The sequence below is a fragment of the Schistocerca serialis genome, chromosome 9, assembly GCF_023864345.2.
Source record: "Schistocerca serialis cubense isolate TAMUIC-IGC-003099 chromosome 9, iqSchSeri2.2, whole genome shotgun sequence".
Lineage (NCBI taxonomy): Eukaryota > Metazoa > Arthropoda > Insecta > Orthoptera > Acrididae > Schistocerca > Schistocerca serialis.
In genome coordinates, this window is record NC_064646.1 from 281,180,456 (window position 1) to 281,205,256 (window position 24,801).

General features: G+C 43.4%; 1 protein-coding gene across 1 annotated transcript in view; it reads left to right on the top strand.

Moving 5' to 3' along the window:
* LOC126419546 (retinol-binding protein pinta-like) overlaps positions 1–24,801 on the top strand; it is a 41,872-nt gene that overhangs the window by 14,586 nt on the left and 2,485 nt on the right. Inside the window, exon 2 of the mRNA XM_050086735.1 lies at positions 16,971–17,109. Coding sequence (XP_049942692.1) covers positions 16,971–17,109 — 139 coding nt within the window. The remainder of the gene's footprint in view (positions 1–16,970; positions 17,110–24,801) is intronic.

Here is a 24,801-nt window from a genome sequence, read left to right on the forward strand (position 1 = left end):
ACTGTGCCCTCTCGGCCGATTGATGCTGTTTTTATTGCTGCTCTACTGACAATGCATTCCTCGCCATCTTCTTTTATAAAATGTTCCAAATAGCTCTAAGCCCTATGGGATTTAACATCTGGGGTCATCAGTCCCCTGGACATAGAACTAATCAAACCTAACTAACCTAAGAACATCACACACATCCATGCCCGAGGCTGGATTCGTACCTGCGACCGTAGAAGCAGCGCGGTTCCGAACGGAAGCGCCTAGAACCACTCCGCCACAGCGGCCTGCGTCTACTTTTATACTAGCGCGTCCTACTCTCGTGACGAAAAGCGATCAATTCCGCGTTACATACAGATCTGCATATACTTTGAATAAGATTTTGCGCTTTTCAACTAAAGGAATGGAAGATGGCATAGAGCCATCCTTGTTTCACTGTACTATTCTGCGGAGATTGTCAAAAGAGAGACTAGTACACTCTTGCTACTAAAGAGACCGCAGGGAAGCGAATACAAAACGTTAATAGCTGCTCGTGCATCCTTAAGAGGGGCCTAGCGAGAACCCTGCAGTACTTTTCACTGCCTGATCGCAGTGAAAATTTTGTCAGAAAATTCTAGAGAGTCCTGGTCGTACGCAAAGTGATGGAACGGGTCCATCCCTATCGTTCAATCTCTCATTGGATTCGTCCGCTGTTGAGACTAAACACAGCGAAGACTAAGCGGCAATGTTAAATTATGCATTTACAAATGTATTCACGAACGAAGATACTATCACGCCAATTTCTGACTCCTCCTCAGACACTCAAATGAGAAATATCTACATTGGCGGCTCCAACATCGATAAGAGTTAAGAAACCAGACCCTGACGGAATTCTAGTTAAGTTTTATATTAAATCCTTTGGGGCATTACCTCGTTCATATCTACTGAGAGTCTATTGTTAAGCGAAAAGCTCTGCGTGACTTGAAAAGAGTGCCGGTCGCTCCCACTCTACTGGCCATTAAAACTGCTACATCAAGAAGGAATGCAGATGATAAACGGGCATTCATTGGACAAATATATTATAACAGAACTGACATGTGATTACATTTTCACGCAATTTGGGTGCATAGATCCTGAGAAATCAGTGCCCAGAACAACCACCTCTGGCCGCAATTAAGGCCTTGATACGCCTTGGCATTGAGTCAAACAGAGCTTGGATGGTGTGTACAGGTACAGCTGCCCATGCAGCTTCAACACGATACCACAGTTCATCAAGAGTAGTGACTGGCGTATTGTAACGAGAAAGTTGCTCGGCCACCATTGACCAGACGTTTTCAATTGCTGAGAGATCTGGAGACTGTGCTGGCCAGGACAGCGGTCGAACATTTTCTGTAACCAGAAAGGCCATTACGGGACCTGCAACATGCAGTCTTACATTATACTGCTGAAATGTAGGGTTTCGCAGGGATCGATCAAGGGTAGAGCCACGGGTCGTAACACATATGAAGTGTAACGTCCACTGTTCAAAGTGCCGTCAATGCGAACAAGAGATGATCGAGACGTGCAACCAATGGCACCCCATACCATCACGCCAGGCGATACGCCAGTATGGCGATGACGAATACACGCTTCCAATGTGCGTTCCCCGAGATGTCGCCAAACACGGATGCGACCATCATGATGCTGTAAACAGAACCTGGACGTTTTGCCATTCGTGCACCCAGGTTCGTCGTTGAGTACACCATCGAAGGCGCTCCTGTCTGAGATGCAGCGTCAAGGGTAACCGCAGCCATGGTGTCCGAGCTGATAGTCCATGCTGCTGCAAACGTCGTCGAACTGTTCGTGCAGATGGTTGTTGTCTTGCAAACGTCCCCATGTGTTGACTCAGGGATCGAGACGTGGCTGCACGATCCGTTACAGCCATGCGGATAAGATGCCTGTCATCTCGACTACTAGTGATACGAGGCCGTTGGGATCCAGCACGGCGTTCCATATTACCCTCGTGAACCCACCGATTCCATATTCCGCTAACGGTCATTGGATCTCGACCAACGGGAGCAGTAATGTCGCGATACTATAAACCGCAATCGCGATAGGCTACAATCAGACCTTAATGAAAGTCGGAAACGTAATGGTACGCATTTCTCCTCCTTACACGAGGCATCACAACAACGTTTCACCAGGCAACGCCGGTCAACTGCTCTTTGTGTATGAGAAGTCGGTTGGAAAATTTTCCTAATGTCAACACGTTGTAGGTGTCGCCACCGGCGCCAACTTTGTGTGAATGCTCTGAAAAGCTAATCATTTGTATATCATAGCATTTTCCTCCTGTCGGTTAAATTTCGCGTCTGTTCAAAATGGTTCAAATGGCTCTGAGCGCTATGGGACTTAACATCTGAGGTCATCAGTCCCCTAGAACTTAGAACTAATTAAATCTAACTAACCTAAGGACATCACACACATCCATGCCCGAGGCAGGATTCGAACCTGCGACCGTAGCAGTCGCGCGGTTCCGGACTGAAGCGCCTAGAACCGCTCGGCCACTGTGGCCGGCCTCGCGTCTGCAGCACATCATCTTCGTGGTGTAGCAATTATAATGGCCAGTAGCATATTTACAAAAAATACTTGCATATTAAATTCAGATTCTCGAATATTAACTCAGTTGGAAACGTGAGGAATAACCAGGTTATCGTTGCAGATGTTCCACACTATCTGAGTGCTTTAGAATTTAATAACACACCCGTGAGGCTTAACACGGTGAGAAAATCCGTCCATCTTATACAGTTTTAATGACAGTCTATGATTCCGTTGTACGTATGGGCTTCTGTTGTTTGCACTCGACACCTCGCTATGCTTTTCAGATGCGGATATCCAGCTATCGGAGCCTCGAGTCGCCTCCGATACAGCTTGGGATTATTACCTAATCTCTGCTTATCTGTCATCATAGCTGCTCTTTGGCATTTCCGATAACAGCTACTGAGCGGTATATTAAAAGTTTCCATACGTGTGAGTGCCGTGCGAGCGCCTGTTACATCGTTCGCAGGAGGCGCCCGTAGTGGTTCAACCCGTGCAGTAATCACTCAAAGGTTAGTGAAACTTTTAATTTCTGACTTAATTACTGCTCATTGCTAATTATCCTCCACTTATTGTTGTCTCTCTGTCATTGGATGTATGGGCATTATAAATTCATTTATCCTAGTGGCAATACCGGCTTTGAGGAAATTCAGCTACAGCTGTATCACAAACTGTTAAACCATGTAGTAAATATAAAGTGTAACGACTATAATTGCAGATATTTCTGTTGCTAACTGAGGGCAGTGTACTGAACATTACATCAATACTGACGTCATTTGCAGACTAATACCGAGCGAGGTGGTGCAGTTGTTAGCACAGTGGACTCGATTTCTGGAGGACGATTGTTCAAACCTGCGTCCGGCCATCCTGACTTAGGTTTTCCGTGATTTCACTAAACCGCTTGAGGCAAATGCCAGGATGGTTTCTTTGAAATGGCACGGCCGACTTCCTTCCCTAATCCAATGGGATCGATGACCTCGCTGATTGGTCCACACCCCCAGATCAACCAACCAAACTGACTAATGGTTATAGCTATTAGAAATGATATATTTTTAGGTTGGGTAGTACTTCCAAGTACATGTGGAAAGTTACTATTGCTTATTTTATCCTGGGCAGCAGGTCAGGTGTTTCAGTGTGGATGAGTGGCCAAAAACGGTTAGTCTGTACTGAGTGTCGTAGACCACTAAGCAGTTACAGTAGTGCAGAAAACGTCAGGTCATGAAGTTTTTAATATGTTTGTGGGAAGACTGTTCGATGCAGAGAAAAAAAGCCACCAACACACTGTGTGTACGTATTAAGGTACAAGACATAAAAATATACCAGTTACACCATGTATAACGTACATAAGCACACAAAGCCGAACCCCAGGAGATATCACTGTAACATCATGTCATACCTCCTCTAGCCTTCGTAATTACCCAAGTTCCATTAAGAAGAGATGCCACATTCCTCAGGTGTGCCATCTGTATAATTAAACTGCTAACCCACTTCATGGTTCACGGTTCTTGATCCACGGTTCACAGTTCACGGTGCGCTATACCAGTCTCAGGGTGCCTCCAAGAGCCAACAAAAAATTGATCAGCAGTCTTCTGTACTATTAACAATGCTAATAATGCAACTGTAAAACCGTCGTGTCTGTCTGTTGTCTAGTAGGGAAAACTTTTAGAACAATTTTCATGGGGGTTTTACAGATAGCTTGAGCGTAGCTTGGGGCAACGTACAGGCTTCATTTAATCACAATCGGAACAAGGAAAAAAAATCGTAATTAATGTTTTATCTAAAGTCGTCTCCTCAGCTTAGCGGTATGGATGTTTAATTATCACGGCATAGTACAGAAAAAAAACAACAGATCGCGCTGTTAGCTTTTTTAACTCAGAAACGGATGTATTTTCTGTGGTTTCCGTCAGTGACAATTAAGAGCCGTAATCTTATCTCTACAGATACTTGGCTAGGATATATCGATTTACTGATTTCACCTTGTGTATTAAAAACTTGCTTCGTCCGTTAGCTTTTATTTACATTTTCTTTTACGAAAAACGAATTTATTAAGTTTGCTTTGTGATATGGGTGCCTGCTCATTACATTCTGATTTTGTTTTGCTTGCGAATAAAAATGCCTAAAACGGTCGAGTCGTTCTTAGTACACCAGAACGGCTAAAAGACTAATGACCATCGCTCTCAATAATCCAGTGGGGATTGTTACATTCTTTGCTATGAAAAACAGATTTATTGGGTTTTCTTAGTGATACGGGTACCTATTCATTACAATTTGATTTCGTTCCGCTTACGAATAAAATTATCAGTTCAAATGGTTCTGAGCACTATGGGACGTAACATCTATGGTCATCAGTCCCCTAGAACTTATAATTACTTTAACCTAACTAACCTAAGGACATCACGCAGCACCCAGCCATCACGAGGCAAAGAAAATCCCTGACTCCGCCGGGAATCGAACCCGGGAACCCGGGTGTGGGAAGCGAGAACGCTACCGCACGACCACGAGATGCGGGCGAAAATTATCAGTGAGTCGTTCTCAATACACCAGCACGGCTTAAAGGTTAAAGATTATGCGGTGTCAAGAATCCAAGGCAGAGGAGCATTCATTGTGGCTCGAAAACTTTGGGGCTTAAGTCGCTTTTTCGAAATTCCATCTGAAATGGGAGGCGCGAGACATAACTCTGATAGAGAGTGCCATGCATTATCTCGCCTCTCAGAACGCTTCACTCACAGAGGCTTAAGGACTGATTGCTGACAATTTACCATTTCAATTTAAACGTCTACAATTCTCAGTAAGGTTATGTTACGTCACAACCATAAACTATGCACAGGGTAAGGCTCTGCGTGTTGAGGTCATGGATCTTGGTGTCAGTTGCTTTTCACACTGCCTATTCTGCATGGCTCTCTACCAAGAAAGTGAAGCAAAGAAGACCTTTGTTCATGTCCCCAATCATACAACTTCAAATGTTATATACAAAGAAGCTTCATACGTCGAAAATCAAATCCATACACACGAAGTCTCGGGTACAGATATAAATAAATACTCAGGCAATGCCGGGTTTCTCAGGCAGTGTTTCACGTAATTACTAAAAGAATTGAAAACTTTAAAGCGCTATAAAAGTCTCTTCATGAAGAAGTGTCATGTTAAGTGTTTAATACAATAAGGCGAGTACTACAGTTAAAAACTGTTTCTCTCTTGAGGCAGCGTAACGTATGGCTCGCAGATTACCCATACTATATTCTCTCAGTATTTGAGAATGAGATTACTAACTGACTTGCAACAAACTTTGCAAATAATTTCAAATTTTTCCAAAATTTATTCTCGCTGACACCCCCGGAAAATGATCAAAGGAAACAAGACTATCGCTTACTACATTTTCACCATTATGCACCAAAACTACAGCATAAGGCATGACGTTTCTATTTAGTGCTTCTTTACGACTAACTCTATTCACAACTCATTTAACAGACACTAGCCCTATATACCACTGAATATAGGCAAAATTATATCATTGAAAGATACAGTTAAGAAGACATGACGTCATAAATATTGGCATCGTGGCCTACGATAAATAAAGGGCTAAGCACACGACTGTCTGAAATCATCAGTGTAATGTTCGTGTTCATCGACTAATGCTTCTCAATGTCCTTTGGTCAAATCTCTCTTAGTGTAGTAGGAAAACATTTAGTCAAGGTCTTCGATAAAAGTTAAAGCGAAGGCCTAACCAACACAGCAAAACAAGTTTGCCATTGTGTACAGGTTGCTTCGCTTGTTTTAGTGCATTTGAGCTATAAAATGACGAAGTATGTGCTGTGTGTGACCACCACCACAGTGATCACTAGAAAGTATGAAGAATACTAAATTCTTCATAACATAAAGCAAGCTGACAACAAAAACTGTAATAAGCAGTTTGAATAGCTGCAACAATCAGTTCCATCCGAAATGGCTGCACTGTAAATGATGTTAAGCTTACATACGAAAAAAACGATATGGAAGCAGATGCAGATGTGAAAAGCCAACTGTATTCAAATTGTGCATAAGTTAAATAAATGTGTATTTATGTGTATTCCATATAATCTAACTTAACCTACATAAATCCCTTAGGTGGTTCACCTGTTTCAGGAATAATACGTAAAACGGTGCACTGTGGGATTCGAGTGCTACGAGTATATTGCAAGCTGGAATTGCTTTCGCATTTTGCTAACAGTCTTACCCTAACCATGAAGCCGTTTTTAGCGGAAATAGCATTCATGATTTAAATAATGATATACTGCACCACTTACGTATTTTTTCACGACTTGAGACTGCAGTAGACCACAAAAACCAACTTCAGAGCAAGACAAGCAGAAGAACACACATACAAACATCACATAAAATACCTATGTGAATATTTCATCTTGATAATGAGAATAAATTCTCGAAACGTGCCATATTAAGTATGAGAAAAGACGTAACTAATTCAGTGTTTAATTATTTAAATCATAAATGACACAGTAGCAGCCTTTCTAGAAACATCAATTAGGATGATTGAAATTATGAAATTGTATCTCTTAAATGAGTATTTTGTATGCAAATATTTAGGGCCACTTTCATGAGGGAAAATTGAAATTTTTGTTCATGCATAGTCACAAAGCAAATTCTGGTGATCACTTTGAGCTTCTCTTCTTCCTACTCACGGTTTCAGCCACAATTGTTTCCATTTCTCTTTGTTTTCAACCAATGATTTCGCTACGGACATATGCTGTTGTACAGGCAATTAACTGTTTTGCATCCATTTCCGAACAACTGCGACGAAATATTTTACGGTTGTGTGATAGCTCCAGTGAAGTAGTCTGATCAAAGATATTTGATGAAAGCTTTGACAGATATCATTTTCAAACATATTTTGCAGTTTCACATGGGCCTCAGGCGTCATGCCTTTAGTGTCTGCCGACAGTAATACTACACTACTGACGTCATACAGAAAAAACTAGCCTTTGCTTAATATGGATCGCTGATTACCCTAACTGTAGTCACAAAGTGCGATGATAATGAGAGCACTCAGCGGCTTCCTACAAACTTTGAAGATAATATCAAACTTTTGATGAACTTTCACCAGTTCACATGCTAAAAGTCAAATATTTATTACATTGACTCATTTTGAAAGAAATCAGACGTCTGAAGCTGTTTTACATGTAGGAGTTAGATTCCTTACAGAGTCAATGGTTTATTGGATATTTAGATCCTGCAGAGTGGAGATGCTGATTGCTAAGTTTCACTCGCTATCCTAAGGATTTTCTATGGTTTTAATGTCGGATGATTTAGCGGGAAAGTGGAAGTGCGGTATGGTGTGTATATGCACCGGTTTATCAATATCACTGTTGTCATCTTGGCAGATGGGAGTTCAAATGGTTTAAATGGGTCTGAGCACTATGAGACTTAACTTCTGAGGTCATCAGTCCCCTAGAACTTAGAACTCCTTAAACCTAATGAACCTAAGGACATCACACACATCCATGCCCGAAGCAGGATTCGAACCTGCGACCGTAGCGCTCGCGCGGTTCCGGACTGAAGCGCCTAAAACCGCTCGGCCACCCCGGCCGGCTGCAGATGGGAGTGTCCACAGCTCACTCTTGAAGATTTAGACGAAAGAGCAATGCGACAATGTTGAAATAAACTCCCTCGTTCATCTTCACGGCAGTCTGAGTGTGTAGGCTCAAACGGCTCCACGCGCGAAGCGTTGAACGTCTCATTGGACCGTCAGTGCATTCGACAACTTCATTTGAAGAGGGCTTTAAGGACCACGCTATACACCTCCAGTCAGCTACTGTCGAGTTTCAACGTTGTTTGGCCACTGAAGACGTCCAGATTCATGTGCCACTATGAGCCGTCGCCTTTAGTGACGTACCCGACCCCAAATTTCCACCGCGTGCAGCTTCTTCGTGTATCATTATTAGGAAATTGTTTGAGATGAAGTACCATTCACTAAGGGCAGCGGTTCCTGTCGAGATTGAAATCGATTGACATTGACGAAGGTGGTTGTCTCTGATCCATGTCGGCTAGGATCTTTTCAGAGACAGTTTTTTAACCGTGTTATACGACTGCGACTGGTACACTATCCTTGTAAGACGTTGATACTCCCACTGATCGGGCACTTTCATTCACAGTGTGGTCACCGACATATTCACACACTCTAGCTCTCTTCTAGGTCTATCTGTCGACGCATCTTACCATGATAATTCTACACAAGCGACAATCACATACAAATCACTTCACTGCCGCATCTATGGAGGGTCACATGACCGTCTGGTACCAGTTATATACCACATATACACTACAAAGCGACCAGTGTTCTATTTTCAGGGGATGACTAACAATTTCACTGGCGAGTTTAGTACACAGCACTGGCTCATAATCATTCACGGTCAGAGAGTACCGAAGCTTGATACTGAACAGAAGCTTGCAATTCGGGCGATCATATGGGGCTTCGGATTGTCTTGCAAAACCACTGCAATGTTTCGACAGAGAAACTGATCATCAGCAAGTCGATGATACATACCGCTGATGGAAGACACAAGTAGGGTGTCAATTGTGGCGAGGCACGTCTGTGGGTTCCAAGTAAAGTTGTAAAACTAACGTAGGCTGCCGTGTATTATAGTAAGTAAGCAGAGACAACGGTATTTTTCCTAGCAGCATTACTTGTACGTTAGGTGTATTGTCTCATTTAGATCGCTTCGTTTACGTATGTGATCAGTGTCTCCCTAGAGTCTCCTAGAAACTGGAAGCAGTGAACCGTAAGAAACTGAGTGTTTCTAAAGGGTTGAGTAAAATACGGACCATTTCGTTCTATGTAGTTATCATCCTGTCTGTTACTTAAAAATAAGCCGAATACAGCAAAACTCAAATTTTCAATACTTAATTCGAAATTTTATATTCCAAATTTATTGATTTGCAACGTGAAACAGAGGGACGTTGTAGTAAGAATAAGAAAACAATACAGATATATTATATAGCGCTTGAAAACGCGATATCCTCAAAAAAAGACAAAATTTAAAAAACACGGCAAAACCAATACATATCGAGCGTCGCTTCAATACTTCTGCGAGCTTAAATAAAACATGTTTCTCTCATTCATATATAGCTTCTGCACTTACCGATAAAAACAAAAAATTTCTTGCCTTTAATCAGTAGAGATTTCAAAAGCCCCACAAATAAGTGACTAGTAGGTTTAGGCCCAGAGCTCATGGAGGCCACGAAATAATCGTTTTCTTTCTGCCCATCAGTCATGAACTCTGTTGCTTAAAATCCAACAAGCACTATCAACGAAATGAGAGGAATAGCATTCTGCATGAAGGGCGTGCTTCATCGCACTGAAAACCATACATTTTCTATGTGATCATGTACTTTCCAACGGAGCATTGTAAGTCAGTACATTAAGCTTGAATGGGAGAATATGACCTTTTAATACTCACTAATAATGTCAACCCTAACATTAATGAAAAGCTTTGTTGATGACCTGCTTCAACAATTTCGGCGGTAGTCCGTATGTGCCCACTGTGAAAACTTACAATAACTGATCTACTATTATCAGCTATAGAAAATTAGTTCTGATATGCAAATAAAGCTTTTCGGCACCCATAACCATGTAACATTTTTTCTTCTTCCATGTGTAATGAGCGTATCCTGAAACTATGTTACTACCTTCTTGTTACATCTTGTATATCAATGATTAGCAAATAAAGATGGCAGGATCAGTTAAAGACTTTCTAAAATAACACTGTGGGGTTGAGGGTACGTCTTGATGCAAAGCACTTTCCTTAAATGTTTATTCCCAAAATAGTTTCAGCGACAAATGTCGCCATCATCAGTGGTTTCTTTGATTCTAAAACATGCAGAAATTGTAAAACTTTTTACATGTGCACTGTTTGGTTTTAAATATTGTTTTCTCTGATTAACTTGTTACTACAGTATCAATTATACTTCCCCGCATGGTTTTACGATTGTTGCCGCTGTTTCCGGCGTATTTTCTGCGTTTTTTTGTTGCCGGTTTTCTCGACATACATCATGTAATCTTTAACAGTATGAGCGGCTATTAGTAAATTACTGCAAAAAGGTGAACTTGCGTATGCCAGCGTTATACGTACAATTGGAACTGGGGTAGTTTTGTGGTTGCAGTTTCGGTGTGTACTAGGTTGTTACGTAGTTTGCCATGTGGTCACGTCCGTTGGACAGCTTCCAGCTGTTTTATACCACACAAGAACATCACTTTCGTTCCTTATTTGTAATCCAAAACATTGCGCCATCTTGCAGTTCGCCGGTGTCGCGAGAAATTTATCCCATTACGTGAGAAGGTTATGAAAATTGTAGCGGGAGTTCTGACGACTTCTGTTCCTGATTTATCTATCTGTGTGTTATGGGGCAGTGATTCTGTGTGTGTGTGTGTGTGTGTGTGTGTGTGTGTGTGTGTGTGTTTCCCTGTTCTGTGCCCTGTGTCAGTTCTCTTAGAGCGGCATAGAGTGTGTTGTTGCAATGTGTTGTTTTCGTTTATTACGTTTTCCCTTCCACTATAGCATTTTGTATGTAGTAATTTTCTTCTATTGTTGGTTTTATTATGATTATTAATTAGTGTCCTTTACTTCCGCTGATTCCTGATCTTTAGTTGAACTGATGGTAAGTAAGTGGATAAAGATTTGTTCTTAGTAACAGACTCAAAGAACGTACAAGAAGGCTCAAGCAGAGGGGTACTCCATCAGAAGCTTCAAATGGGGATCTTTTTATATTAAAACAGTTCTCCATGTCATTCGTAACAAATATAAGGGAGACATGTGTTTCAGACACAGCATAGCGTTCATAGCAACAGAATGGCTGCACTGTATTGCTTGACACGAGTATTTTGGTTGCGATAATTAAAGCCTGTAATATTTTGATGCATACACCAAAGGTAGACTTGAGTATGTGTCTTTGAAATATACATTCACATTCAGTCAGGTTATTTTTAGTTTCACGGCCTTCGTGCGCAGTTGGTAACAGATTCATTTGCTTATCTCTTGATAATGGATGTTAGACTGGTCGCGAAAACACTTGAGATCCCGGATATGTGAGTGTATCAGTGAGTGAGTGTGTGCACAGGATATATCCAGGTTTAGCAAACACAAATTGATGCCTGTGCTGTTCGACACTTTCTTTATGTATCATATTTTCCTGGGGTTCTGGGGCATTCTATCGGATGGTTTCACCAAAACCTTGCTGCGTTTCTGAAATCACCTGAGCTACAGAACCGTGTGCAATAACAGAAATAAGAAATCCCCACCATTACGCCTTGTGTTTCGGCAACCACATAACAAACAATTTTTAAAAAATGGCTCTGAGCACTATGGGACTCAACTGCTGTGGTCATAAGTCCCCTAGAACTTAGAACTACTTAAACCTAACTAACCTAAGGACAGCACACATCACCCAGCCATCACGAGGCAGAGAAAATCCCCGACCCCGCCGGGAATCGAACCCGGGAACCCGGGCGTGGGAAGCGAGAACGCTACCGCACGACCACGAGATGCGGGCGAAACATTTTTTTTTTTTTTTTTTTTTTTTTTTTTTTTTTTTTTTTTTTACCAAATTTCATCATACGGTGCTATTACCTGGTTTCCAGAGTTGAGAACCGTTACCTGGAGCTAGTTGCGCTGTACCAAAACTACTGTTCGGTAGTTTTGGTACAGGACAAAGCAAATTATAGGATTATCGGTAGTACTGGTTGCATTTGTAGAGAATAAAATATAAATGAATGTGTGAGAGAAACTCGGAGGCGAAGACTTCTTTGTTTTTTGTTTGTTTTATTTGCACATAATTACAGCCAGGCATTGTACAGTGTTAGCCCAATGTGTATTTTATATCCTTTCAAAATACAAATTTCATTTTGTAAGTATAAAAATTAGTTGATTTAGTATCTTTCGCGCTTTAATGTAACCAAAGCAATTATTTTTGATGCAGGTACAGCTTACATGCAAAAACATAAAAAAATCTACATAATTTTGTTGACGTTTTGTACTCAATAGAATGTTCTTCACTACAGTAGTCGTTTTTTTGTCATTATACTGGAAAACTGACACAATATGTGGTCGTATCCGGAATTCAATATGATGGGAGATCGATGCAAGTATTTGTAGTAACGGATAGCATTCTCAACATTCCAAGCAAGGAAGAGTTTCATGTGCTATACTGGTATGCTCTGTTTCTGTGTGTTTCCCATGATTAATTTATTACGGAAATATGTACAAATAAAGAAAGTGCATACGGCCCCATATCCACGTAACATATTTTGCTCAATTGTGTCTTAGAAATTCTTCCAAGTCTGGCAGAAACTTTGTGCTAAACACGATATTCAGAAAAGCAGTGAATGAAGAACAAACCCCTTGAGAACCTCTGCTTCACTACGCCACGAGTCATATTTTGATTCGTTCCCTGTTGCCCGGTATGTAAGAAGCCGACGACGAAATTTTTCCCCTAAGTCCTTTATGTTACGGGTTATGTCCATACAGCTAAACGCCTTAAACAAATCAAAGAGAATACTATCTTCCATGAGTTCCCCCTGAAAGTAAATCGTACAGAAATGATTAAAGACACGTTATGCTGATTCTTTTTAATAAGTAATACTTCAACACTGACATGTGCTGTCCCAGAACACAGACAGCAGACATATGATCATGGTGGTTCTAAATAGGAGTCAGATAGTTCATTGATGTAACTGATGGTGTACAATCATCATCTATACAGTAATGTGCGAGCTAAATACATAGAACAAAAAAATAATGGCAACATCAAGAAAGAGCTGTACATCAAAAACGAAAGTTGGTAGACATATTTCTACAACTGGAAGATGACATCTATTCAAATCTCGCGCCAGTCGCATAAGAGTTGCGCTAGTATCGACACTACGAGCAGGCATACCATGTTTGCTTTAAATACACACTGTAACGATCGTGAGGTCTTTTCTGATAACCTTAGTAAGGCTAACCAATTTACTTCTTACCTCTCTGATGTCTTTACCCTCCCTGACAATCCCAAGTTCGATTATTCCCTTTTCCCTGATGTCCACAATCGAACTGACACCTCTGCCCCTCCACTCGCTCCTGGCTTCCACTACTTGGACAACATTACACACACCAAACTCAATGCCCCAATTACTACTCAAGATATTATCTACACTCCACACGAAATGCAACACCGCTCCTGGTCACGACCGTGTTAGCTATCGTCACCTCTGTGAAGCTCCGGCCTCCTTCCTTTCCACCCTGGTCAGACTTTATAATGTGCTCTTGTCCACCGGCTTCTACCCCGACCTGTGGAAAACCTCCTGAATCCCGATGTTCATCGAACCCGACAAATCGCCATACGCTGTCTCCTCCTACCGTCCCACCAGCCTTACCTCAATCTTCAGAGATGTCCTGGAATCCATCCTCTCCTGACACATCCACCAGCATCTCCACCAGCACCGCCTCCTTCCCACTACCCAATGTGGCTTTCAGCCATCCTTGTCTGCTGACGACCTTCTCCTCCACCTCACTCACCTCCTCTCCGAGCAACTCCATTCCCGTCACTCCGCCATCTTCCTCTCCCTCAACCTTCACGTGCCTACAACCGTGCATGGCATTCTGGTCTCCTCTTCATGCTGCAAACCTTCACCCTTCCTATTAACTACGTCCTTTCTTTCCCAACATCCTTCCTATGTCACCATCCATAACACGGATTCCTACACCCTCTGCCGGTGTGCCCCAAGGCTCCGTGCTCTCCTCTCTCCTCTACCTTCTTTACACAGTGGACATGCCGCCACCTTCACCCCACTTGCAACTTCTCCAGAACACCGATGACACCGCCTTCCTTGCTCTCGTCCCCACCCTGCAACGCTCCCAGCACCTTCTCCAATCCCACCTTCATTGGTTCATCACTTGGTGTAATCAGTGGCTGCTCAGGGTCAATCCTTCCAAAACCCAGGCAATCACTGTAGGCAAAACCATCCCTCTCTTCCGCCTCCTTGATTTTTATGTCACCATCTGTGGCCATCCTATTCACCTCACCCCCACCCTCAAGTACCTTGGTGTCACCCTTGGCCATCACCTTTCCTGCACCCCATCTCTGGACAATCCAAGCCAAGGCACGCTCCCGACTCCACCTCCTCAAATTTCTCTCTGGCTGTGCATGGGGTCTGGACCCCTCAATCATCCTCCACACTAATAAATCCCTCATCCGCCCCATCCTCTGCTATACCCATCCTGCCTGGATCTCTGCCCCTCTCACCTACTATAAGTCCCTCCAAATCCTTGAACGCCACGTTCTCTGTCTCACCTATTTCATCTGCCTCCCATCCCCCACATAGATCCTGTATGACTCGATTCCCTTCCCATACTTTCTCCTTTTCCTCAAACAGATACGGATCCTTTACACCTCCCGCAAGCTCAATCCCCTACGCCCGCTTGTTTCTCCCATCCTCACCCACCCGAGCCTGTCACACCTGTATTCTTGCATCCCACCAGCTCTCCATCTTCACCCCCTCCATACCCTTTCCCAAGGTGGCTTCCCCCAATGTCCTTGTCTCGTCCGTCTACCCCTCCTAACAGCTCTGACTCTTCCTTCCCATTCCCCCGTATTCCACCAGGGCTCCCTCACTCCCTCCTCACCCTCCTTTTTCCCCCTCCGCTCTCCCACATCACCCACTTCCACCCCCCTCCCTGGGTTTCCAACCCCTCCCTTCTCTCCACCCCCCTCCACTCTCCTGTCTTTCTCCCACTGGCCCCACCCCTCTCCTTCCCACCCTCCTACCTTTCCCTTTGTCCTGCAGGCAGCCCCTCCACCCCTTTGTCAGTGTGAGTGCTTCGCCAATGATCGGCGCCAGTGTTTCCATACATCAGTGTTTGTTTGTGTACAGTGTTTTCATCAGTAGTACATTTTCCACCTGGATGTCTTCGTTGTTCAACTGGTGCCACCCTTCATGTGCAGTGCCTCCCGTCAAACGACTTCTAATTTATTTGTGCAGTGTCCATTATGTGTTTACCATGCTTTTTATGTTTTCTCTGTATTCTGTGTCTATATGTTGTGTCTCTTGGCACAAAGAGTAGCGTATGTAGGCCACTGCCGGCCCACCTCAGCTGAGGCATGAAATAACAAAAGGGAAAAAATGGTGAGTGTCAGTTACTTTTGAGACTGAACTTGGTGAGTTGAAGTTAGACAAGAATGCCTTTAAGGCGGCAAAGACGTCGTCATAAGCATCTCACTGTGTTTGAACAGGGTCGTGTAATAGGGCTACGAGAAGCTGGATATTCGTTCTCTAATACCGCAGAAATGCTTGGCATTAATTTAATCACTATAGGTATCAGGTGGATGCGGTAGCCACTATAGTCACTAGAACGTACGGTCCCAAAAGTTCCGGGTTGTGGACAGCCACGCGGTACTACCGAGACGGAAGATCATCGTGTTCGATGTATGGCTCTGGCGCATCGTGCTGTATCTCCAGGGGCCATTTGAGCAGCAAGTGGCACCACAGTGACACAACGAATTACTACAAATCGGTTACATAAAGGACAGCCCCGTAGCCTGCATTCCACTGACCCAAAAAAAAAACGCCGTTTACGACTTCAATGGTGCCAAGCGAGGGCTCATTGGAGGGCAGGGTTGAGGTCTTTTGTGTCTCATGATGACACCTATTTCTGTCTCGGTGCCAATGACGGCCGTGTGTTGTTTAGAAGAAGGGCCTGCAACCAACTTGTCTGGTGCTAGACATGCTGGAACTACACCTGAAGTTGTGGGCTGGGGTGTGATTTTGTATGACACTAAGAGCAGTTTTGCGGTTATGCCATGTAACCCGGCTGCAAATTAGTACGTCAGTGTGGTGATTCAATCTGTTGTGCTGCCATTCATGAACAGCCGTCCACCAGGTTTTTCCAGCGTATGACGCCACGTATTACTGTTGTAACCCAACATGCTGTATAGACTGTGGACATGTTGCCTTGGCCTGCTCGATCGGCAGAACTGTCTCCAGTCGATCATCGAACGAAAACTCCGGCGTCATCCACAAGCAGCATTAACCATCCCTGTATTGGCTGACCAGGTGCAACAGGCCTGGAACACCATCGAACTGACACCTGGCGCCTGTACAGCTAAATTCATGCACGTCTGCATGTTTGCAATCGACATTCTAGCAGCTACACCAGTTATTAATGTGATAGAGTTTCACATTGGCAATAGCTTATTTCGCACTTACATTAAGCTGTGATTTTGCAATGTTAATCACTTTCATTTTACCTAGACAAATGTACTGTGGAAATTTAATTACTCTAAATACATTAGTGTTCGTTGTTGCGAATTATTCCCTGTCAGGGTATTTTATTTTAGAAGAATGTCAATGAGAAGTACATGAATCGCTGATTATCATAAAATTGTGTCTGTTGACTACCTCGTTGTTACAGATGAGTTACCGGCAGATTTCACCCGAACTGCAGGCTATTGCGCAGAAGAATCTGAATGAGGACCCCAAGAGGAGGGACGAAGACATCAAGCACATCAAGGAGTGGCTCAAGAAGCAGCCTCACCTCAAGGCTCGCGATGGTGAGTGTTGGTACGCCGACGAAGAACACCCGCTACTAGCAATTATGTTTTATTTTTCAGAGATACGTCGCTGATATACATAGCAAATTTCCTAATAGCAAAGCCAAGAGAACCGTATTACCCACAGATTCTCTTCTCATCCACTTTTTATATTTACTGACCTTGATTTACACACATCAAGCTGCGAAGATCTCCTTTACATTCTCATTATTTGTCTTCCGAAGTTATACAATTACCTGAGTATGCAGGTGGCGGCTATTACACTAATTTCGAGCCAAAGATACGTTTCTATTACATGGCCTAAGGCAAGCATACTCATGAGACAAAGGTCATGCGATACCTCTTAATATCGTGTCGGACCTTATTTTGCGCAGCGTATTGGATCATCTGGACGTGGAATACATTCAACAAGTCGTCGGAAGTCCCCTGCAGAAATACTGAGCCATGTTGCCTCTACAGCCGTCCATATTTGCGAAAGTGTTGTCGGCCAGTGCAGGATTTTGAGCACTAAAAAACCTCTCGATTACGCCGCATAAATGTTCGATGGAATTCATTTCGGGTGATCTGGGTGTCCAGAATGTTCTTCGAACTACTCGCGAATAATTGTGGCCCGGTGACATGGTCCACAGCCATCGTTAAAAGTTCCATCTTTCTTTGGGAATATTAAGTCCACAACTGCCTAAAAATAGTTACCAAATAGCCGAACATACCAATTTACAGCCAGTGATCGGTTCAGTTGGACCAGAGAAACCAGTCCATTCGACGTAAACATAGCTCACAGCATTATAGACCTACCACCAGATAGCAAAGTGCCTTGTTGACCACCTGAGTCCATGGCTTCGTGTAGCCTGTGCCGCACTCGAGCCCTCCCATCAGGACTTATCTGAAGAACAGGCCATCGTTTTCCAGTCGTCTAAGGTCCAACCGAAATTGTAACGAGCCCAGGAGAGGTGCTGCTGGCGATATCGTGCTATTAGCAAAGGCACTCGCGTCGGTCGTGTGCCAAATTTTGAGCTCTGTACTAACGGATACGTTCGTTGTGTTCTTCACATTGATTTCTGCGATTATTTCACTCAGTGTTGCTCGTCTGTTTGCATTGACGACTCTACGCAAACGAGGCTGCTCTTGGTCGTTAAATGAATGCCATCGGCCACTGCATTTTCCGTGGTGAGAGCTAATGCATGACATTTGGTATTCTTGGTAACTCTTGACCCTGGATGTGCCAGAATATTGAATTCCTTACGATTTTCGAAATGAAATGTCCTATGCGTCTATTTCCAACTACCGTGTCACTTTCAGAGTCTGTTACTTTCCGTCTTGCGACCGTAAACACGTCGGGCATCGTTCACGCGAATCACCTGAGTACAAATGTCAGCTCCGCCAATGCAATGTCCTTTTATGACTTGCGTACGCTATACTACTTCTATCTGTATATGTGCAAATTGCTATCCCATGACTTTTGTCACTATAAAACAATTTAAAGAATCTGTAAATATATTATTATCATCAGAGGTCTAATGCGTTTTTAACGTGGTCTTCCGTCCGAAGATTGCTTTCACGCGACTTTTAATTGTGTTCCCTCCAGTGCAAGTTTCTTTCTCTGTCCATGACACCCGCAACTGGCATTCAATGGAATCGGATTACTGAAATCAAACCATAACCCTTCCCCCCCCCCCCCCCCCCCCCACTCCCCACACACACACCCTTTCCTCCGTTATTAAACCAACGATTCCTTGTTTTAGTAACGATTTCAGAAATAGCACCGTACTGGTTATGAGCCTACAAAATGCACAATATTAGGTATACGTGATTTTTCTGTAGCTGTACATCCCACCTTATGGTTGGGTTTTGCTACACCTACCAAATCTTGCAGGTCTATACATACACACGTCCAGTCGGGTTAGTAGCCCCAGATTAATTAAGTTTTATTCATACGCTATAGAAGTTGTACACCACATATTGTTGTACTCTGGTCATACACCTATGATGAGTCTGTCTTGAGCATCATACAGCGTCCTCCACTTATAATGAATTGTGACGAAGTGAAACACCTACAGCCGTCCTTATGATTTTGTTCTATTTTGTTGCCACGAATTTCAACGCTTCTGTGAGCCAACTTCAGGCTGTTGTTGATGCGGTATGGGTTGATATGATGCCTATATATATCACATCAGTTGCCGACATAACTGGATACGCAAATAATTTGTCAGGACTCCAACCATCAACCGCCAACTGACAGGAGAAAAATTGAAATACCAACTATTATTGTACTGGAGAAACATTCAAATACCAAGTATTGTTGGCAGTTGATGGTTTGGGGTGGTGACACATTATCTGCGTATCCAGTTATGCTAGCAACTGATGTGATATATATAAACATCAAATTAATCCATAGCACATCAACAACAGCCTCAAGATGGCGAACTCAAGCGTTGAAACTGGTTGCAACAAAATAACATAAAATCAAAATGACGGCTGTAGGTGTTTTATTTTGTCACAATAGAAAAAGGCCGTCGTCCCAAATAACTCCTGCCAAAAAGATGGACATACAAAAATATTAAGTAGTCCTGCAAAAGTAATTTTGACTGACAGAGTTCACGTTACTTTCAACTATTGTCGAATTCAGCAATTTATTTGAACAGGTATACTGATTGTGGTAAACCACGTGTTTCGACTATTATGTTGGGTCGTCGCCTGTGTAACGCGAGACGTGAGTGAACATATAGTCGCATGATGGGCAAGCGCATGCCGGTATAGGGCAAGGTACAGACTGGGCTGGGTGATGTCCTGGAGGCTGTCCACATTGGTCAGTATCACTACCCTCTGCAAAAGACATGGAGGTGCTCGGTCATTGGGAGCATGCGGGAGACTTCCATGTGTGCAGTGATTCACATGCGACTTCAGTCACATCCATCGAGTATTTTGGTTGCCTTCATTACGTTTCTTCCTCATTGGTCTCTTATTTCACTGTCTGGTGTACTCTCTTAGTTACTGTGCTCTCCTCCAGATTGCACTTGCAAGTGACTCATCTGTAGCGCACGGAAATAATATGCTTCCGTCGCTGAACACAACTTTCCACCATCCATCCAAGAACTTGGGGTTGTCGCTACTATAAACCAACAGAGGTGTGCTGCACCGTGGAGAGTCATGACCGAAGCTTTATAACCTAGCTGCCTGTAAATTATTTCTGATGTCTCGGCTTACAGATTGCAAAATTTGTCCTTCTTTGTATTGCGTTCCTCATGGGATCAGCAGTAACTGTTCATCTGATGTAGAAGACCACAAGTCCAACCTTGAATTTACAAACCACTGCAGTCCGTAACCACGGTGATGGGCAAGTGCTCTTTCATTAAGGCCACCAGCTCGAACATCGATACACTGCCGACACTCCGGGTGCAATATCTTGGGCAGATGCTGGGAAGAACATCCAAGCTCTCAAACGGCACCAATAGGTTTTCGCTAAACATTAGATGATTGCAACTGTGCTTGCCGAAGCTTTTCTGAAGCACTTGCAGTCTTTACTAACACCAGGTGTTCGAATGAAAGGAAAGATTTCAGTCCCTTCAACGACGGGATCGTTATATACAGAGAACAGACGCGGAACAGGGAAGCATACGGATTTAAATTTGGTATGCCCTCTCCAAAGAAAGAAGCCCAACTTACCGAAAAGCGATTTAGTGCAATCACGGAACATAACTGGATTAGAGACCACAAGGAAATTGTTAGGTCATAATTAATTTTTCTCTTCTCAGACTGTAAAGGAGTCACACTACTTCATTGACACGATAAGTGACTCATAAACCGAATCCGTAGCAAAGAGGAAGTGATAAAGCTGCGGAATCAGTTTAATACATCCAACTCCAACTAAGTCGAACCTGGCTCTACACCCAGTACCTAAAATCTCTTATATGACTGACACGGGGATGGTCATACCGTACCACATTCTATACTAACGTCACTAATTCATAGTAATCCACATAAATAAGATGAATGCTAGATAGGAGGGGCACACACCACTCAAGAACAGTGTTCCATCCGAATCACCCCGTAAAAGAAACGATACGCTGGCAAACATTAGACTGACAGGTGAATAAGCTGAAGTGAACGTCGCCAGCAAGAGAAGGCTGAACGAGAGATGACCTGAAACTTTGTGAATCGAGATTGTTCTCACACTATGGACGGAGGACAAATATAAAGTCTTCACGAAACTGAAACTGGAATGTAATGAAATAGTAGTTAATATCCTGTAGTAGATAGAAGTTAAAGACTTTAACGTCCGATCAGTGAGAATTTTCGGTATTCCTATTCGAAACAAACTCGCAGACAGCCCTATCTCCTGAGAGAGAGATAGACCAGGTAGAGTTTAATTGAAGACAGATTTTAAGTAGTTCCGCTGTCTGTCGCTGTATAGTATCTATCACTAACAGAGGTGAAAAGTAGTAGCGCATGCTACTACGAACACAAACTGATAAGCGAAAACATTCTGACCATTGTCCAAGGCCAGACTGAATGGCTGCTTGAAACATTGGGGGCACGAGATGGGTCAAGAAAATTATGTAAGAGAAACAGAGACGAATGGAGGATCATTCTAGCGACGATACGTCTACAAACAGGGAAATCCACTAACATAACTGACGTCACAAATGAAGGGGAGTTATGGCCTGCACCTGGGAAAAAGTATTTCAGAAACAGCGACGCCAATCGGCTCTTGCACCTTACTGTCAGTATATATGAAAAGTGGTTGAAGGACTGTGAATCCATGGTAAGGCATCAAGCTGTTGGAGGACTGTGAATCCATGGTAAGGCGTCAAGCTGTGGGACGTTCAAGTTTCATCACAGAATGTGGAAGTTGGAGGCTTGCGCACTCTATAAAGTTAGATAGACGGCAATCTGTGGCTGCTGTGATGACAGGGTGCTTGTAAACTGCCTGAAGACAGTCCACTGGATAACTTACGCTGAAGATCCTAAGAAAGTGGTACACCTGCCAGATATCGTGTAGGGCCTCCGCGAAAACGCAGAAGAGCAGCGACACGACGTGGCATGGACTAGACTAATGTCTGAATCCTGCAGGCCTGTCCATAAATCCGTAAGAGTACGAGGGGGTGGAGATCCCTTCTGAACATCAGGTTGCTAGGCATCCCAGATATGCTCACCAATGTTCATGTCTGTGGAGCTTGATGGCCAGCGGAAATGTTTAAACTCAGAAGAGAGTTCCTGGAGCGTCTCTGTAGAAATTTGGGACATGTGGGGTGTCGCAGTGTCATGCTGGAATTGCCCAAGTCCCCCGGAATGCACAATGGACATGAATGGATGCAGGTGATCAGACGGCATACTTACATAAGTGCCACGTGTCAGAATCGTATCTAGACATATCGAGGTCCCATACCTCCAACTGCACACGCCCCACACCATTACAGAGCCTCCAGCAGCTTGAATAGTCGCCTGCTGACGTGCAGGGTCCACGGATTCATGAGATCATCTCCGTACCCGCACACGTCCATTCGCTCGATACAATTGGAAATGAGACTCGTCCGACCATGCAACAGGTTTCCAGTCATCAACAGTCCACTGTCGATGTTGACAGACCCAGGCGAGGCGTAAAGTTTTGTATCGTACAGTCATCAAAGGTACACGAGTGGGCTTTCGGCTCCGAAAGCTGACACTCGTTGATGGCTCAACATTGGAATCTGCTGTATTTTGCAGAAGGGTTGCACTTCTATCACTTTGAACGACTCTCTTCAGTCGTCGTTGGACACGTTCTTGCAGGATCTTTTTGCGGCCGCAGTGATATTGGAGATTTGATGTTTTACCGGATTCCTGATATTCACGGTACCCTTGTGAAATGGTCGTACGGGAAAATATTCACTTCATTTCAACCTCGGAGATGCTGTGTTCCATCGCTCGTGGCCGACAACATCACGTTCAAACTCATTTAAACCTTGATAAGCTGCCATTGTAGCAGCAATAACCGGTCTAACAAGTGCGCCAGACACTTTCAGTCTTATACCGTATAGGCGTTGCTGACCGCAGCGCCGTATTCTGCCTGTTTACATATCGCTGTATTTGAATACGCATCGCTATACCCGTTTTATTGGTGTCAAACGCTTGCTGGATGTAACATTGGATCCCTATCAGTAGGAAAAAAGAAAGACTCTCATGCGGTTGTCTTTAGCGGAGCGTTCTGATTGGTGGGATATTCTATTGCGGGGGTTTTGTAGGAGCTGAGATGAAAGAAGTAGAAGTATACGCTCGTGCGTGGACACTCGGAGAAATGGTCGTTCTGACCTCAGAGGCATGACGAAGGCCGTACTGACGTCTCTGGGCGTCGGCTGATGACACGGCGGCTGATGACAAGCGGCTGGCAGGAGACCCCACTGCATGCAACAGCTGCGCTCCCACTTATCAACCATGGTGAGAACATCTTGCTGCACGGGGCTACAGCGGAGGAAAACAGTTAGGTGTCTCTCGATACGTATCTTCTAAATGTGATTAGGTTCCATGAATTAATACCTGATTTCTGATACCGGGGCTCATCCACGACGAAGCAGAACTCGTCATTTGCACCGATTCTCAAACATCTTTCTGATACGATCGGACTAATTACTGCACGCAGACCAACTGCTACATATTTTTGAGAATGCCTTATTAAGATGATGGTCAGTCACGTACCATTTGTCCTTGCGGACATTTGCCAAAACAATGTACCTATGATTTTATTGTGTTCAGATACTCTTAATTGGTAGTTCCTGTCACTTTGCTACATGTTGCCCACAATAATGTGTACAGGGGGTGGTATAAATATGGAATACCACTTCGTTTTTCGTTTATAAATTTCTCAGTTTTTCACTCAAAGCAAACAAAATGTCTACAGCACATACTTCGGGATATATTTTAATGAAAACTTATATTTTCGAATACATGCTACGTTGGGAACATTCCTAAATTAGGATTAGCGCAAAATTTGACATTCTTGACTCCTCAGATTATGGGGTACAAATATAGAATAGTCCATTCGTTCCAAGTTTGCTAAGTTAAAACTAATAATGGGAAATCTAATAATTCACTGTCAAAGAAAACACTGTAAAAATGATAACAGAGTAGCAAAACACACGAAATATATCATTTTCAGTTATTAATTTCCTGACTAAGTAATTTCACTTGCAGAAGTCTTCTGTCGTGGCATGCACATTCAGTGTGCGCCCTCATTTCTCACATTAGACATGTTACCCATTCTAACCCTGCCTTGTCCTGCGAATATTTACCTGAGCAAAAGGGATAAGCGGCATCTTCATTAGTAGGTAAGCTCTTGTCTGGAACGCTGAGGGCGGACAAATCGTCTCTCACACTACATTCATCATCCTCAGAATCAGATGATTCTTTATTTTGGCGGCCTGTGCTTCTTTGTCTCCAGTTTATTTGTTGCTGTCGTTGATACTTCAAGACATCTCTGGCACGGACATGGGGTTAGGACTGCTGAAGGATCTGCTTTTCTTCCCCTGGTGCCTGGCCTCTTCTCTATTTGTGGAAAGGGTGAGTTCTGCCAAGATGTAATTTCCAGTGTGGCAGACAACGTTCGTTCCTTGACTGCCACATTAGCCTTTCCACTTTTAGAAGCCACAGCTCCTGCAGATGGTTCATTGCTTGGATCATTGGATAAATCACCAATCATTCCTTCATTGGCAATAATGAAAT